The sequence below is a fragment of the Panthera onca genome, chromosome A1 (assembly GCF_046562875.1).
Source record: "Panthera onca isolate mPanOnc1 chromosome A1, mPanOnc1 haplotype 2, whole genome shotgun sequence".
NCBI classification, from domain to species: domain Eukaryota; kingdom Metazoa; phylum Chordata; class Mammalia; order Carnivora; family Felidae; genus Panthera; species Panthera onca.
Genome location: NC_138339.1, coordinates 216,334,395 through 216,351,691, shown reverse-complemented (window position 1 = coordinate 216,351,691; position 17,297 = coordinate 216,334,395). Strand labels below are relative to the sequence as shown.

The following is a 17,297-nucleotide window of genomic DNA, read 5'->3' as shown; positions in this document are numbered from 1 at the left end:
CAAACAAACATTTTAGGAAAGGAGAGAGAGGTCTAGGCAGGGCCGGAAAATGCACCGTTCCACCAGCTATTCCTTGAGTCAGGTTCTGGAAGCTTTTCAGTGTAAGAGCAGGCTTCTGGAGCAGTGATACTGTATTCTCTTACAGCTGGAAGCCACGATTTTCACACACTGCGTGAGCGGAAGAAAGACAGAACTGAAAGAAACCAAACAAGGGACAGACAGTCTCCGGCCCTCAGTATGTCAGCCCGCTCTGGGAACCGTGAGAAAACTCAAGTTCGTCGTGCTCTGCCGCAGTGCGATTATCTTCACGGCTCTCTGGTTATTATCACAGAAGGCACACACACAGCATCTCTTCCCAGGTACTCAGCATGTCTTCCCCTTCGGGCATGATGTGACAGTACAAGAACCGTGTTTCCAAATGCTAATGTCGTTTTAATGAGTAAAATAAGGTTTAGTCAACACCAGCACCCTCTACTGACCTTCCCTGCCCGGCTGTGGTTCCTCAGCGAGGAGACCTGCACACAGACACGGCCCGAGTTTTGCAACATTCATTCTCTGATTCACTCTCAACTGTTGGTGCACTGCCCCAACTTTAATGGGAAAACCACTGCCAAGATGAACCAGGAACTCAACAAACAAACAAGCAAACACCACAGGGTCCCTCTCTATGAGATGCTAAACGATCCAGAAGACCCAGTAAGCACAGCTGAATGGTGCTATTGAAAGGATTGGGGCTTCCATCACACAAAACTGGATTTTACCCCAGCTCCACCACTCCAGGGCCCCCCCAGCTCTGGGTAAATAATTCTGAAACTCAAATCTGTCTACAAACTGTAGATATTATATCTACTTGCTGGGTTATTGGGTTCTAACATAATGGCTTTATCAAGGAAAATCACCTCCCCTCAGCTATATTTATATGTTTATTTAACCAGCAGGGAAAGCAGTTACCCAATTTACACTTAAAAAAAAAAACAAAACATAATGATAAAGAGTCTGATTCACTCTCAACTGTTGGTGCGCTGCCCCAACTTTAATGGGAAAACCACTATACCTAGCAGAGTGCCTGGCATATAGTAGGTGCTCAGTAAACGCTATTGCTTTTTCTTTCTCTTACAGAAAGAACGCCCAGATACAAAGACTTACAAAACAACATCTATATACAGCTACAGCTCTTAGAGTACCAGAGGTACAGAAGGAAGTCAAAGAGGCCAGAAAGGTCCTAAAGCTCTAGGTCATTCCCATCACAAATGAGCCCGGAGGGGCCAGTTCCAAAGAGCTAAGATTCCCTAAATTCTCTTGCACCTGAAACAGCACAGACCTCTATCCTGGCCTCTCATGGATTCAATAAAGGACATCTCAGTAGGTGTTTCTTAATGGCTTCTTCATGGAAGGAGGAACAATTGTGCTCCTTTGTTCTCTGCACCATCTCAAATGGCTGGACAAGCCAATCGCTGAATGGCAATGCTTTTTGTTTCATTTTCACAGTTTCAGATAACTGTGATATATTTAAGACGGTAAGGTGATGTTTTCCAGCTCTAGTCCTTAAAAATTACAGAGGACAACTCCTTTCTTGCAACAGCTACGGTTCTCTTCTTTTGTTTTTTAAACCAGTGAGGACTATGGAATACTCACACTTGGAAGAGGAGAGAGTTTACAACTCCCTTTGGGATACTCTTTGAGTCTAATGTGAAATTTAAAAATATTTCTTCTAAAATAGCCAAACAATGCTCAGAGACCAATAAATTGAGTGATTTTATCAGCACGTCATTGGCTTTAAAGTACCCTGAATGCTTGGGTGGGGTCTGGTGGGAGCTGTCAAACTTTTTAACAAGTTGGTTACCACGTAACCATTTAAACAAAAGCCTCCCAAGCAAGTCTGGAATTATTTCAGGCTCTCCAGGGAATTTCTTTCCAACTGATAGCTAAAAATCATTTGACAGGGTTACCTACAGTAGCACTGCCATTTTAAGCAAAAAGATATGAAAGATAAATAAGAACGGATGGAAACTAATCTTTTTTTAGTCTGTGACCTTAAGCAAGGCCACTCACCCCTTGTGGTTAAATAATGGCAACAAATGAAATATTCACCAATGTCACAAATAAATGCTTTTCACAAGGAATCATGCTGGCGCACAGAGTCAAAGACCACAGGCTACAGAGCTGCTCGGCCACAGCTACGAGCATGAGAAATGTGGCTGTTCCAACCTGTGAGATGCTGTTGGTATACACCATGGACTTCAGAGACATAATATGAAAAAATATATAAAATACCTCATTGATTTTATATCGCAAACATGCTGAAATAATATTCTGGCCATCCTGCATTAAATAAAACATATTATTAAAATTAATTTCACTTGCTTTTTTTTTTTTTTTTTTTTTTTAATGTGGCTACCAGTGCATTTGAAGTACGTTTGTTTGGACGCCTGGGTGTCTCAGTGAGTTGAGCATCTGACTCTTGATTTTGGTTCAGGTCATGATCCCAAGGTCGTAGGGTTGAGCCCTGCGTTAGGCTCCACATTGAGCATGGAGCCTGCTTAAGATTCTCCCTCTCCCAACCTCCCTCTTTTATTCTCTCCCTCTGCCCATCTCCCCATTTGTGCTCTCTCTAAAGTAATAAAACCTAAGACCTAATAAAAAAGTTACATGTGCTAACAGCAATTAGACAATCAAAAGAAATTAAAGGCATTCAACTTGGTAAGGAAGAAGTCTAACTTTCACTATTTGTAGATAACATGACACCCTATATAGAAAATACTAAAGACTCCACCAAAAAACTAGTAGAACTGATCAGTTAATTCAGTAAAGCCGTAAGATATAAAATCAATGTGCAGAAATCTGTTGCATTTCTATACACTAATAACGAAGCAGCAGAAAGAGAAATTGAGAAAATAATCCCATTTACAACTGCACCAAAAATAATAAGATACCTAGGAATAAACCTAACTGAAGAGGTAAAAGGCCCATACTCTAAAACCTATAAAACACTGATGAAAGAGACTGAACACTACACAAAGAAACAGAAAGACATTCCATGTTTATGGACTGGAAGAACAAATATTGTTAAAATGTCTACACTATGCAAAGCAATTTACACATTTAATGCAATCCCTATCGAAATACCAATAGCATTTTTTCACAGAGCTGGAACAAATAATCTTAAAATTTATATGGAATCACAAAAGACTCCAAATTGCCAAAGCAATTTTGAAAAAAGAAAGTGAAGCTGGAGGCATCACAATTTCTGACTTCAAGTTATATTATGAAGCTGTAGTCATTGAAACAGTATGGTACTGGCACAAAAATAGACACATAGATCAATGGAACAGGACAGAAAACGCAGAAATAAACCCACAAGGATATGGTCAATTAACCTTTGGCAAAGCAGGAAAGAATATCCAATGGGCAAAAGACAATCTCTTCAACAAATGGTGTTGGAAAAACTGGACAGCAGCATGTAAAACAGCGAAACCAGACCACTTTCTTACACCATACGCAAAAATTAAAAATAGATGAAAGAGTTACATGTGAGGCATGAAACCATAAAAATTCTAGAAGAGAGCACGGTTTTCTGATATTGGCCGCAGCAACATTTTTCTAGATATGTCTCCTGAGGCAAGGGAAACAAAAGCAAAATTAAACTATTAAGACTACATCAAAATAAAAGCTTTTGCACGGCAAAGTAAATAATCCAAAACACTAAAAGGCAACCTACTGAATGAGAATAGGTATTCGCAAATGACATATCCAATAAAGGGTTAGCATTGGAAATATGTAAAGAAGTTATAAAGATCAACACCCCAAAACAAGCAATCTAATTTAAAAATGGGCAGAAGAAATGGACATTTCTCAAAGAAGACATAAAGACAGCCCACAGACACACTAAAAGATGGCTCAACATCACTCTTCATCAGGGAAATGCAAATCAAAACTACAACGAAATATCACCCCACACCTTTCCAAATGGCTAAGATCAAAAACACAACAAACAACGAGTGCTGGCGAGGTTGTGGAGAAAAAGGAACCCTCATGTACTGTTGGTGGGAATCCAAACTGGCACAGCCACTCTGGAAAACAGTATGGAGGTTCCTCAAAGAGTTAAAAATACAACTACTCTATGATCCAGCAATCGCACTACTGGGTATTTACCCAAAGAATACAAAAATAATAATTCAATGGGATACATGCATCTCTATGTTTACAGCAGTATTATTTACAATAGCCAAATTATGGAAGCAGCCTAAGCGTCCATCCACTGATTAGAATGGATAAAGAAGATGTGTGTATACACACACACACACACACACACACACACACACACACACAAAATGGAATATTACCCAGCCATCAAAGAATGAAATCTTGGGGCACCAGGGTGGCTCAGTTGGTTCAGTGTCCCACTCTTGATCTCAGCTCAGGTCATGATCTCACAGTTTGTGATTCTGAGCCCCACATAGGGGCTCCACATTGGCAGCATGGAGCCTGCTTGAAAATCTCTCTCGCCCTCTGCCCTCCCCTGCTCATGTTCACTCTCCCTCTCTCTCTCAAAATAAATAAATAAACAAACTTAAAAAGAGAATGAAATCTTGCCATTTGCAACAAGAATGGAGCCAGAGGGTATTTTGCTAAGTGAAATTTAAGAAGCAAATGAGCAAAGGAGAAGAGAGAGAGAGACAAGCCAAGAAGCAGACCCTTAACTACTGAGAACAAACTAATGGTTAATAAAAAGAGGTGAGTGGGGGGATGGATGAAATAGGTGATGGGGATTAAGGAGTGCCCCTGTCATGATAAGCACCAGGTGATATATGGAAGTGTTGAATCACTACATTGTGTACCTGAAGCTAATACAACGCTATGTTAACTACAATGGAATTAAAATTAAAAATAGAACAGAACAGGGGCGCCTGGGTGGCTCAGTCAGTTCAGCGTCTGACTTTTGACTTTGACTCAGGTCATGATCTCACAGTTCGTGAGTTAGAACCCCACATCGGGCTCTGTGCTGACAGTGCGGAGCCTGCTTAGGATTCTCTCTCCCTCTCTCTCTGCCCCTCCCATGCTCTCTCTCTCTCTCAAAATAAATAAATAAACTTAAAAAAAAAACAGAATAGAATTAAAATTTTTTCATGAAATAAAGTAAAATAAAATAAAATTTGCTGCTTGCGTTACCTTTCTATCAAATAGTGCTGGGTGAGGGTGTTTCAGCTTAAGTTATAAATTAGCTACACCAGAGTGAACTTCTGTACATCACACACTGCCTCTCTACCTTAGGTTTCTCTCTACCCTTGCAAGATGTCAAGAGCTTGGACTAGATGCTTTTAAAACCCCAATGGCTCTCACATTCTAGGATTTCTAGATTCGAGGAGCCAACAGGTTATTGCTGGTGGAGAAAAGGCACCAGAGCCAGCTGAACACAATGCTAAGTAAGTAGTTACACTCAACCTTTAGTGTAACTAAGAGGTTACACTAACCTCTGGGCTCTGGACAGGGTGCCCAAGAAAAGCTCAAGGACTCCCTCACAGCCACCCCACAGCTTGTGTGTCCTGAGGCAGGAGACAGGAGACAGTGCTGTTCTACCACGGCCACAAGGCCAGCCCAGCGGCTGATAAGAGCATCTCAGGAAAGCCCCGCTCTGGTGTGGGACTGGCTCCAGGCTCAGCACAGGGCCACCTATTCACAGATGAGCTGGTCCACAGCTCGGCAGGCAGAGCTGATACATGGCATGCTGTTGGCTTACGCCCAGGGTGCAGTGGGACAGAAACACATTCCAGCTGCCCACAGGTTCCAGAAGACCGACCTCACCTGTGTGCCGCCCATCTGTGGGAGCCCGACAAGTGGGGAAAAAAACCAACGCGTTATATATTGTGCTTGTAAGACCTAATCCAAATTCTAGCAGATTTGGATTGTGTGTCTATCAGACTCCTAAAAGAAGAATTCTTTAAAAAGAAAAAAAAAAGCATATAACTATCAGTTTCATCCAAAGCATTAGTCCGTATTATTGTTTTGTTTTCTGGAACCAATTAAGATGGTACCTTCTGAATCAAGATGGATTGTAAGATAGTCATCCCCCTGGCAGGCTGAGCACCTGGGAGTCTTCACAGTCTGTCCCAAGCCACAGCCCACTTTCCACCCCTTGAGAGCAGCATTCAGCAAACACGTATTGGGTCTTATGCCGAGCACCAGGTACAACGGCAAATCCCCGTCCACAGCCCTCGGCGGCTTTCCAGACATAGAGGGAGCTGGTGTGGAGAATGCCAAGTAGGAAGAAAGTATGACTGCACAGAATTCCGTGGTAAGTATAGCGTGCTTGCATTGGGAGTGCCTAAGTCTGGCTTAGAGGATTTGGGAAGGCTTTCTGGGGGAAGTGACATCTAACTTGGTTAAGAACTGACCAAGAGAAGACGAGAAGGAAGAAACTGTCCCCACAGAGACAGTGATGTGTGTCAAAGACTAGAAGTGGAAGTGAACAAGGAACACTCCCAGATGGCTGGAACTAAAGGGGCCAGGGACAGGAGATGAATGACGGGTCTTGAATGCCCCGTGGAGGAGCTGAAGGTGGCCTAACTCTCTCAGGCAGTGGCAGTGAAAATGGAGCACCCAGTGTCATTCTACGTAGCCTCAGCCGGATTAAACTGCTTCCCACGCTCCAAGCAAGCCACCTCCTCCTGGGCTGTCTTGCCTTTGCTCAAGCCGTCCCTTCTCTCTTAAATGCTTCCTCTGTGCCTGTCTTCCTTTTTCCGTTTAGAAAATCCCACACAGACTTCTGCAAGGGGCCTCTCAAAGGTCTCTTGCCTTACAAATCCTTCCCAACTCCAAGGCTGAATCAATCACTCCCTAACCACATGCGCATATTTCTTGTAATAGCAAACTTGGGGGTGGGTGTGCCTACCCAAATTAATATCCATCTTCTTTCAGAACTGCCCCCTTGTTGGCAGGAAAGCAGCTGTGTGTCTGGGTCATGTGACCATGTGCCTTGTGCATCACGGACTCAGTCAGGAGAGGACATCTGACCCACATCTTGCCTTTCTCATTTAGACATCAGGGCTGAGACAGACTAGCTACTGCTTAAGTCGGAGGACATTTAAACTTGGGATCTGTGGGCGAGACATCTCCACTGCATGGAGAAGTAGAGAGAGCTAAGTGAGAAAACAAACCACTTCCATGGCTCCAGACAACTCTCCAGTGTCTTGTTCTAGACATTAATGATCCCTGATCAAATGTCCAGGTGCTGAGTGGCAGGAATACCCCTCCATCCTTTAAAAATATGCATTATTGAGGCACCTGGGTGGCTCAGTCGGTTAAGTGTCTGACTTTTGACGTTGGCTCAGGTCATGATCTCGTGGTTGTGAGACCAAGCCCTTGTGTTGGGCTCTGCACCCAGAGTTGGGATTCTCTCTCTGCCTCTCTCTCTGCTCCTCCCTACTCATGTGAAACACTTAAAAAATAAATAAAAAATAGTACAAAGTTAAAAAAATGATTATTTAGGTATAGTTGATATACAATGTTGTATTACTTTCAGGTGCACAACATAGTCATTGAACAATTCTTTTCATTGCCCAGTGCTCACCAAGGTTAAGTCTGGTCACCATCTGACACCATACAATGTTATTACAGTATCATATTATACGGTACTTATTCCCTATACTGTGCTTTTCATCTCTGTGACTTATTTTCTAACTGAGAGTTTGCACTTAATCCCAGTCATCAATTCCATACATCCTCCTGGCCCCCTCCCCTCTGCCAATTGCCAGTTTATTCTCTGTATTTACGAGTCTATATCTGATTTTTTTTTTATTTTTTAAAAACTTGAAATTTAATTAATTAATTATTTTATTTATTTATTTGATTCGAGAAAGAGATGAGATCACAACCTGAGCTGAAATTAAGAGCCCAATGCTTAACTGACTGACCATGCAGGCACCCCTCAATATTTTTTTATTCCAAATATAAGTGAAACCGTATGGTATTTATCTTCCTCTATCTCACTTATTTCATACCCTCTAGGTCTATCTATATTGTCTCGAAAGACAAGATTTCATTCATTTCTTATGGCTAAATAATATTTCATTGTGTGTGCGTGTGTGTGTGTGTGTGTGTGTATACACATCTTCTTTATCTGTATACACACACACACACACACACACACACACACACACACACCACTTCTTTATGCACTTATCTGTCGACCGACGCTTGGGTTTCCTCCATATCTTGGCTGTTGTAAATAATGCTGCAATGAACATAGGGATGCATGTATCTTTTCCAATCAGTGTTTGTGTTCTTTGGGGAATTACTGGATCATACGGTAATTCTAGCTTTAATTTTTTGGGGAATCTCCATACTGTTTTCCATGGTGGCTGCATGAGTTTACATTCCCACCAACAGTGTGTGAAGGTTTCCCTTTCTCCACATCCTTGCCAACACTTGTTATTTTTTGCCTTTCTAATTACTAGCCATTCTGACTTGTATGAAGTGTTTTCTTATTGTGGTTCTGATTTGCATTTCCCTGATGATCAGTGATACTAAGCATCTTTTCATGTGTCTGTTGGCCATCATCTGTATGTCTTCTTTGGAAGAATGTCTATTTGGGTCCTCTGCCCATTTTTAATTCAGATTTTTCTTTTTTGGTGTTGACTTGCATAAGTTCTTTATATACTTTGGATATTACCTCCTTATTGAATAAATCATTTGCAAATACATTCTCCCATTCACTAGGTTGCCTTTCTCTTTTGTTGGTAGTTTCCTTTGCTGGGCAAAAGTTTTCCATTTTGGTGTAGACTCAATAGTTTATTTTTACTTTTGTTTGCCCTTGCCTTGGAATAGGTTTCAGATACTAATATCACATGAGTCCTGAAAAAGACACTCTTTCTTTACCTTTCAATGCCTTTATACAGCAGTAACTCACTCCTATACTAAAATTAAAGCTGATGCATAGGTCACTTTCCTAACCTGTCACGTTCCTAACCAACTCCCACTGCAGACGTGATGAAGGGATGACAGCACTCTCTATCTGAGCCTCCTAAGTCATCACCATGGTGGTCCACGTGGCCTCAAGAAATTAAATGGAGTTGGCACCCAATAGAAAAGGTATTGGCCATCAATGTTCTAGACTGGAATCTACTTGAAGGAAGGGACTGTGTCCCTTCCATGGTGTAATCACAGAAGCTGTGCTTGATACAAGGTCAGTATGGAATAATGCCTGCTTGAAGGAGACATTCTGACCATTGTATTTCAGCCTGATTGCTTATTCTTGCCTTTTCATTCACCCATCTTACCTGGATGGGATTCATTCTTTCCCATTTTAGAAACAAGGTAAGTGATTCATTTAGTAGTGAAAGACCTGAAATAGAACAGTGTATCTTGGCCTCAGATGCACACTTACAACCCATCTCTACCCATCTAAAACATTTGTTATGCTTTTTTGTCTCTGAGGATATGGTCATATTTTAGAGTGACATCACTTTGGGGCAATGGTTACTAAAACCCATACAGAATCAAAGCACTCTGTTCTTTCTAAATTACTTACATTCATGTAAAGTTGGCCCTACTAACTTATTTGTACATTATTTTGCCAGTGTATCCATAATTTATCACAAATTTATATGCGATCTGGAAAAAAATGATGTAACTACCACATGATAACCTGTAAACTTCAGGAACTGTAAATCCCGTGGACTTCAGGAAGTATAAACTACAGGAAACCTGTAAATTTCAGGAAATGTGTCTGCCACAGCAAAGCCAAGATCATTCCTCTCCCCACTTAATGTCTTTATCGCATACAGCCATCCAACAACCTATGTCCAACTTTACAAGAGTCTTCCTGACTACCTTGATAGATTATGATTAGTCAACAAATAAAAAGAGCATCTTAAAAATCAGTAACATACCAACTCCATTAACTGTTTGAGCTGACCTATCTCTTCTGGCAGCGATCCAAGTTTGTTGTTACTTGCGATTAAGACTTTGAGAGGCAGACCACACAGGCAGGCAGGCAGGGCAGACAGCTGATTTCGACTGCAAAGACAATACAAGAACACCGTAAACACACAAGCCACGTCATACCGTTTCCGATTATGTTTGTGAATAAGCAAGAAGAAAGGAGTGATTGGAGAAGACGTCTGACAAATACAAAAGGTCCAATGAAGTTTCCGTATGTGTAATCCCTCAAGTCCCAAGTACAAAAGACAATAAAATCTATTTCTAGGAAAGAAAGGCATAGGCAGTTCTGCGGGAAACAACTTTTCCCGGCACAAGGAACCCCATCAAGCCCCCTGCAGAAGCAGAGTCCTTGGCCAGCCAGGAGGCAGATGGGCATCCCGCCCTGCGTCACCAATAACAACGGGAAGCGGGTGCCAACTCTTCTCTTTCTGACAATGTAGCAGGAAACTCAGCGAGAAACGAGCACCACAAAGGCATCCTCCCGTCCATGTTACAGTGATGGAGAAGATCGTTTTGCTGCAACTTACAAAAGACCACCAGCCTGATTTCCAACATTTTGATTCTGCTTCCTTTTGCTAACATAAGAGTCACTACGCTTAAAGTCTATTTGGGCATCTGCAAGGGAGCTAATTAAAAGAAAAAAAAAAAGTAATGTTGGCCTTCTGGCAAAAGTGAATCTGGAACCCTGAGGGGTTCAATTTCACAGGGTACCCAGAAAAATCTGGGTACAACTCTCATCTCCGCTTTGCATGAAGAGGTTCTCTACCCAGAAGTATCTGAACTTCCTGTTATCAATGCTCAGTTTGCTGAGAAATGGGAAAATAATGGATAAATGAAATCTGTGAACCATCTTTCTGTGTGTCAGCCATTTACTTCAACCTCTTCTCCCACAAAAAGCCCTTTTCCTGCCATCAGGGAAGGAGAGGGATGGTATTCAGTTTCCCTGCCTTTCTTTCCCCACCACTCTGCTGAGAGAGACAATGACCAGGCAGTGAAATATCTAAAAACACGTTGGTCTTGCTATTGCAACTATGTAGAACTTCTTTTGGGCACACGTGCACACATGCATGAAGTGTCCGCGGCGGTGGTATTCTGTGCACGTGTGGACACACATAAATCTGTGTGTGTGAGGGGGAGGGACAGATGCACTGAAAACACACCAAGATGCTATCGGCAGTCATGGGGGTTGGAGATCAGGTACAAGGAGTGTTCTTTACATGTCTCTTTCTTACGCTTTGCTGAGTTTTCCAAAATTCCTACAAAGTGCATTTGTAATTAAGAAACAGATATCACTATAAAAAGATAAACTTCATCTGGCTACTGGTTGCATGAGTGCTTCCGTTTTTTGAACATTCACTGAGATGTGTCCTTATGAGCTGTGCACTTTTCTGTATGTATTATATTTTAAAGGTTTTCCTCCCCTACTCCCCCATATGGTGAGGTGGGAATCTGGCTAAACAATGGGCATCTCTAGCTGATGGGCTGAGAAGAAAACACATGGTGTGCTCTGGAAAGAACCTTTCTCATGTGGATGATCCCCTGTAAATATCCTGACGTTTCTTCTCTTCCAGGTACCCAAGGCCTGGGTAATAAGCTTTATCAAGAAAAGACACAGCCAATCTTCCCTCCATTGCCCAGATTTACAAAGAAAGCGATTTCCAGAAAGGAGCAGAAGGAGAGAGGTTTCTCTAAGAGGGTCCAGCAGAGGGAGGGAGAAGATCGAAACCCTACAGGGAGCAGGTGGGGGGAGGTCCCTGGCACTGGAAGGACCAGCTGGCTGTTCACCTCCCCCTGGTTAGAGTGACAGGTGAAAATAGGGTGATGGGCCCACCCTGGCACTGTCTCCTGATCTCTGAGGGCAGTGAAAGGGGGTTACTTAGGCTGCCAGTTTCTGACATCCACCCACAGGAGCCCAGAGGGGCTATTCTGGCTGGTTGAGGGGGACTTCCTGGTGCTCTGATGGGAGACAGCTTTCTTCAAGCTCCAAAAAAATTAAAAACAAAAAGAAACAAAAAAACCCCGAAACCTCCTTAGACACTATCTCCGGGAAGAGAACTAAGTTTATTAAAAGGTGGCACATAAATAGTCTGGAATGTAACTTGTGGTTATAAAACATTTACTTATTTTTTAAGTTTTATTTATTTATTTTTGAGAGAGACAGTATGCACACACGCGAGCAGGGGAGGGGCAGCAAGAGAGAGAGAGAGAGAGAGAGAGAGAGAGAGAGAGAATCCCAAGCAGGCTCTTCGCTGTCAGCATGGAACCCAAAGCAGGGCTTGATCCCAGGAACCGTGAGATTGTGACCTGAGCAGAAATCAATAGTCTGACACTTAACCAACTGAGCCACCCACGCGCCCCTGTGGTTGTAAAATATTTATTAACATGTAATTTCATAAAGTGAGGATTAGTAAAAAAAAAATGTTAATAAGGCTTTTTTTTTTTTTTATTTTGGAGACATATTTAAACTTCCTTTTGAAGAGAAGCTAAGGAAACAAAGATTAGTATTTTGAAAAACTTCTACATGCTTATTTTCACAAATTAACACTTACAGTTCAAGATTCTTCCCCTGTTTCTTTGCTTGGAAACTCAGATTTAAACTATTCCCAGTCTCACCTTGACACAGGTATCTTGTCAGATTGACAGACACTGAACCGAGAGAGCTACTGATAATACCGTTAAGCAATGCAGGGGTCGCTGGGTGGCTCAGTAGGTTGACAATCTGACTCTTGATTTCGGCTCAGGTCATGATCTCATGATTTGTGAGATCGAGCCCCAAGTTGGGCTCCACACTGACAGCACAGAGCCTGCTTGAGATTCTCTCTTTCCCTCCTTCTCTCTCTCTCTCTTTGCTCCTCCTGTGCTAACACACACACACTTTCTCTCCCTCTAAATAAATGAATAAACTTAAAAAAAAAAAGCAATGCAGTGAACGTTCTGCTCATTCAGAAGCATGAATATCTGAGAGTACATGGGATTATTTTCATGGGATTTCTAGGATGGATACTCATTTATTTTCTTTTTAAGTGTTGTAGTTTTATTTACTTTTTATTTATTTATTTAACTTGAAATTTATTGTCAAACTGGTTTCCATACAACACCCAGGGCTCATCCAGACAGGTTCCCTCCTCAATGCCCCTCACCTGCTTTCCCCCTCCCCCCTCCCCCCCACCTCCATCGACCCTCAGTTGGATGGATACTCATTTAAAATAAAATAACACTTAAGCATTTTAAATTTACATGTTAGCATTAATTTTAAGTATTAAAATTTATTTAATATTTTATTAAAATCTATTTTAATATTTTAATATTTAATAATAAAATTTATTTAATACTTATTTGTTAAAAAATAAGTATGATTTCTTTGACGGGGATACAAGCCTTTTATACCAAAGGTTGCTGATGGAATCATCTGTTTATTTATGTCCCACACATACTGTATGTAGTCACCTGTAGAAAAATCCAGGTGCCAGAACTTTGGTCATAATAAGCATGCCACAGACCTGGGCACATCTTTCTTATATTTTGTTGATCTATTCTCTCAAGCTCTACTGCACGTATGTTACCACTGGATGCTCCTCTATTACTTGTAATTTCCCCAAGAGATAAAGGAAATACATGTGCACAGAAAAACCCATTAGCTGTCCAGCAAATATTTATAAAGGACGGGAGAAATTATGTTTCCTTTAATCCTCTGCCCACTAAAGACCACATCGGCTGCCTCACTTTTTTGTTTTTTGTATTTTTTTTTTTTTGAAACCACTCATCTGGCAGCAATTTTTCTCAAGCAAGTAAGTGCCTCAGGCTGCAAACCACTATCCTGCCCCCGACTTGTCTCCTAGAGGCCTCTGTGCTAAAAACAGGCCTTTTGCAGAAACGATGTTTAAAATAAGGCCATACAGCGTCTGATAAGGTAACGGCCAACATTTATTTTCAAATCTACCCTGTAGGCTCCATCTGAAAGCAGAATTAAAAAAAAAAAAAAAAACAATTTTTTTTAACTGGCTCATTACAGAAGATCAAATTAGCGGGGGGAAAAGGGCCACTCATTCAGAAGTAGAAATTACAGATTTGGTGGTGGCGGGATGAGCCTTCCCACCCAGCATCTCCAGTCACTCTCCCTGCCCAGTCTGGGTGGAGGATGGCACGGGGCGGGGCCGGGGGGGGGGGGGGGGGCGGGAAGACCGTAGGCTTTTATCGCTAATGCTTCCTCTTCCATCTTTCTCCGTCAAACGACTCCCTACTAGATTTATTGGCCTATTTCCTCATGTCAGGATGAAACAAGGCAGCTCAACATAATCTGAATACTTTTGACAGCTTTAGTTTACAGGATAAACTTCTCTTGGCTTCAAGGACCACGATCCCTCACCCGACATAATTCCTGAACTAAGGAATTTGCAAACCAAAGCACTACCGTATGGTTTTACTTTTAGAGAGCCTTATTTTAATGTGTTTTGACCATGGCACTTATTAATATCCATGACTTCAGACTTAATGGTGGTATTTAACATTATTTATTATCAGTTTATCAGAAAGTTATTTTCCCTAAAGTATGCAATAATAAAAATAACTATATTCTGACATGTGATTTTAGGATCAGGGGACCATATATATTTTTTTATTCTACTGGAATACAACTCTTTGCAGTATATGGGCTCACTTAATAATTGAGCTAGAACTCACTTAGTAGGAAATAATTTATAGAAAGATTTTTATAACATATTCACCTAGTTAACTAGGGAAGAGGTCACCAACTGTGGAATTAGAAAGCCTGGGTTCAAATCTCATGTGTGTCACAAACGTTTAGTTTAGGTAGAACATTTAACCCCTCTGGGTTTTGCCGTCTATAAAACATAAATAATAATACCTATCTAACATGAGACATGAGACTCTGAATGAAAAAGTGCTCAGCCCAACATTAAGTCTCTACAGAAAGATTAAACCATACCCAAACACTCATGTAGCAAACCAGTGTGTAGGGGACCAAAAAGAAGGTATGTGCACTTAGTTTGGCTTCAGTTATTTATTTTATTTCCTAACTGCTAAAATTGCCGCCACTTCTAAAATACGGTTACGTGTTCCACTCATTGAAAACATATGCCAATTAACCATAAAGATGGTCCCTCCGAGGCATGCTCGGAAGAACCAGGCCCGGGCTGTACAATGTCAGGCGGAAACACAACCAAGTAACCATTACTGGTCTGGAAAACCTGGACTAGAACATACAATCACATGAATGACTTTCTCTGTGGCTTTTTAGACGCATGCTGTGACACTTTCTTCATAGGTTTGTGATGGTTGCTGATCTCACATCATTATTGCTGTTACAGCACAGAGTAACAGAGCACAGAGAAAGGAGGGCAGGTTTCGTGGTGCGGACACCCCCGGGCTCACCCTACAGGAGCCTCAGCCAGGGAGAGGAGAAAACAACGATGCAGCCGTGGCTGTTACTGTCTGAACAGTCGACCTGGGCTTGGTGTGCGACCTACTGTGAATAGCAGATATTTTACTTCAGCCAACCAAGCAAGTTTCCTTTCTCACAGGATACCTCACCTCACCAAATTTTGTTTTTATGGCTTGTGGGGTTCTTTTGGTTTTTTGCATACCCTGCTTGCCTTTCATTCAAGGCAGAGTAGTGTTTTTATGGTTTTTTTTTTCTAGTTTGCATATGACACTTGGCTGTTAATTGTCTTCATATACACACTTCAGTGAACAATATCTATAGAGAACCATTTCCTTTTTCCTGCTGGCTCCATTCTGAAAAACCCACCATAGCAAAATGTCTCACCCTCCTTTCCCCTGATGACAGAGGACTTCCTCTTCCTCGCCAGCCCCTCCCCCTGCACTCCCCCCCCCCCCCATCACTGTATGCCTGAGACCTTGACCCCAACAACCAGAGCCTTGCTTCAGGCTGCCTGGGATATTTCGGCTGGCTTTCACTTTATAAATACAAATTACATACATACGCTTCTAGTAATATTTTACGTGAAATTGTTAAAGCAGTAATTTGATTGAGATTACGTGCGTGCACAGAATCTGGGCGCCCACGCTGAAATCGAATTTGGAAAGCAGTTACGCTGTCTACCGCTTGAGGATGGCTGCCACTCAAAGACTTAACATGTTGCAAGACCAGAAACGCAGAATCATCACGTCCCTGAATCATGAACCAGCTGTTGAACTCCAAACCCGGCCCATCTCACATTCCGCCCACGAGGGCCGTGTTTGGAGAAGGGAAAAGGGTCAGCTTCCGAGAGGAGACCTCACAGAAACGCAAGAAGCAAAAAGTGAGTGTCTGCAGCGGCTCAGAATTCAGGCCGATTGCTGCTGCACCACTCGCGGTGCACCGCCACGGTGCGTCCCGGTACCATATTTGGCCACTGCGACTGAACCTGTTTCTCACAGTGACAGCCTATCAGTCTCCTCCTGAGTATAAATAAAGCCTTCCTTAAAATACTCCACTTTTTTTTTATACTCTCAATGGCCCGCAACTACCACTCCTGATGTCTATAATTAGATTTCAAAGTGTAGTCATCAATAACTCGTCCCTTCTCAGTTATTTCCTCTCCTTTTTCCTCGGCGCTCTTCAATTCTGAAAGGGTAAGGCTCTGAAAACCAGTGCTTTAAATTTCCTCTTTCGTATTTTACCGTGCCCTTCCTTCACCCTAAAATGGAGCTAAATGTTCACAATCCGGGGAGCACTGCACGTTCAAAGAGAATGCCACAAGGGATGCTACAAAGAATATTAATTTGCCAAACACCTTCAGAGGCAAGAATGTAGAGTTGGGGTTGTAAGTATTAAGAGTGTAGAAGCCTGAGCCCTATGCCCTGAAAAACACCACTGCGTAAAACACTGTTGCTGGCATATAGGCAAACCACCCTAAATGGCTTAAAGGATGTAGCGAGGGGCGCCTGGGTGGCTCAGTCGGTTAAGCATCCAACCTTGACTTCGGCTCAGGTCATCATCTCGTGGTCGCGAGATAGAGCCCCGCGTTAGGTTCAGCATTGAATGTGGAGCCTGATTGAGATTCTCTCTCTACCCCCCAACCCCTCTGCCTCTCCCCTGCTCAGTCTCTCTCTCTCTCTCAAAATAATAAAATGAACATTAGAAGTTAAAAAAAGCATATGTATTGGTGCTAAGTATAATTCTCCCACTTTCTAGCGCCATGTTCCAGGTAGAATGGACCCCTAACCTCCTGTTATGCAGAAAGTGGCCTACCTCACCTGCCTTCTCCTCCTTGCAATTCCATCAAGTCAAATGTTACTTTAACATTTTTTCCCCACCTGAAAAGAAAGGGATAGCCATACTGACTTCAATGAGAACAGGATCAACTTCCACCCAGGGACACTGCGTGAATACAAAA

At 42.1% G+C, this 17,297-nt stretch overlaps 1 protein-coding gene across 3 annotated transcripts in view; it reads right to left on the bottom strand.

Moving 5' to 3' along the window:
- LRCH1 (leucine rich repeats and calponin homology domain containing 1) overlaps nucleotides 1-17,297 on the bottom strand; it is a 202,815-nt gene that overhangs the window by 68,955 nt on the left and 116,563 nt on the right. For all 3 annotated transcript variants that reach the window (XM_060637179.3, XM_060637175.3, XM_060637176.3), the window contains exon 3: nucleotides 9,888-10,014. In XM_060637179.3, coding sequence (XP_060493162.2) covers nucleotides 9,888-10,014 — 127 coding nt within the window. The remainder of the gene's footprint in view (nucleotides 1-9,887; nucleotides 10,015-17,297) is intronic.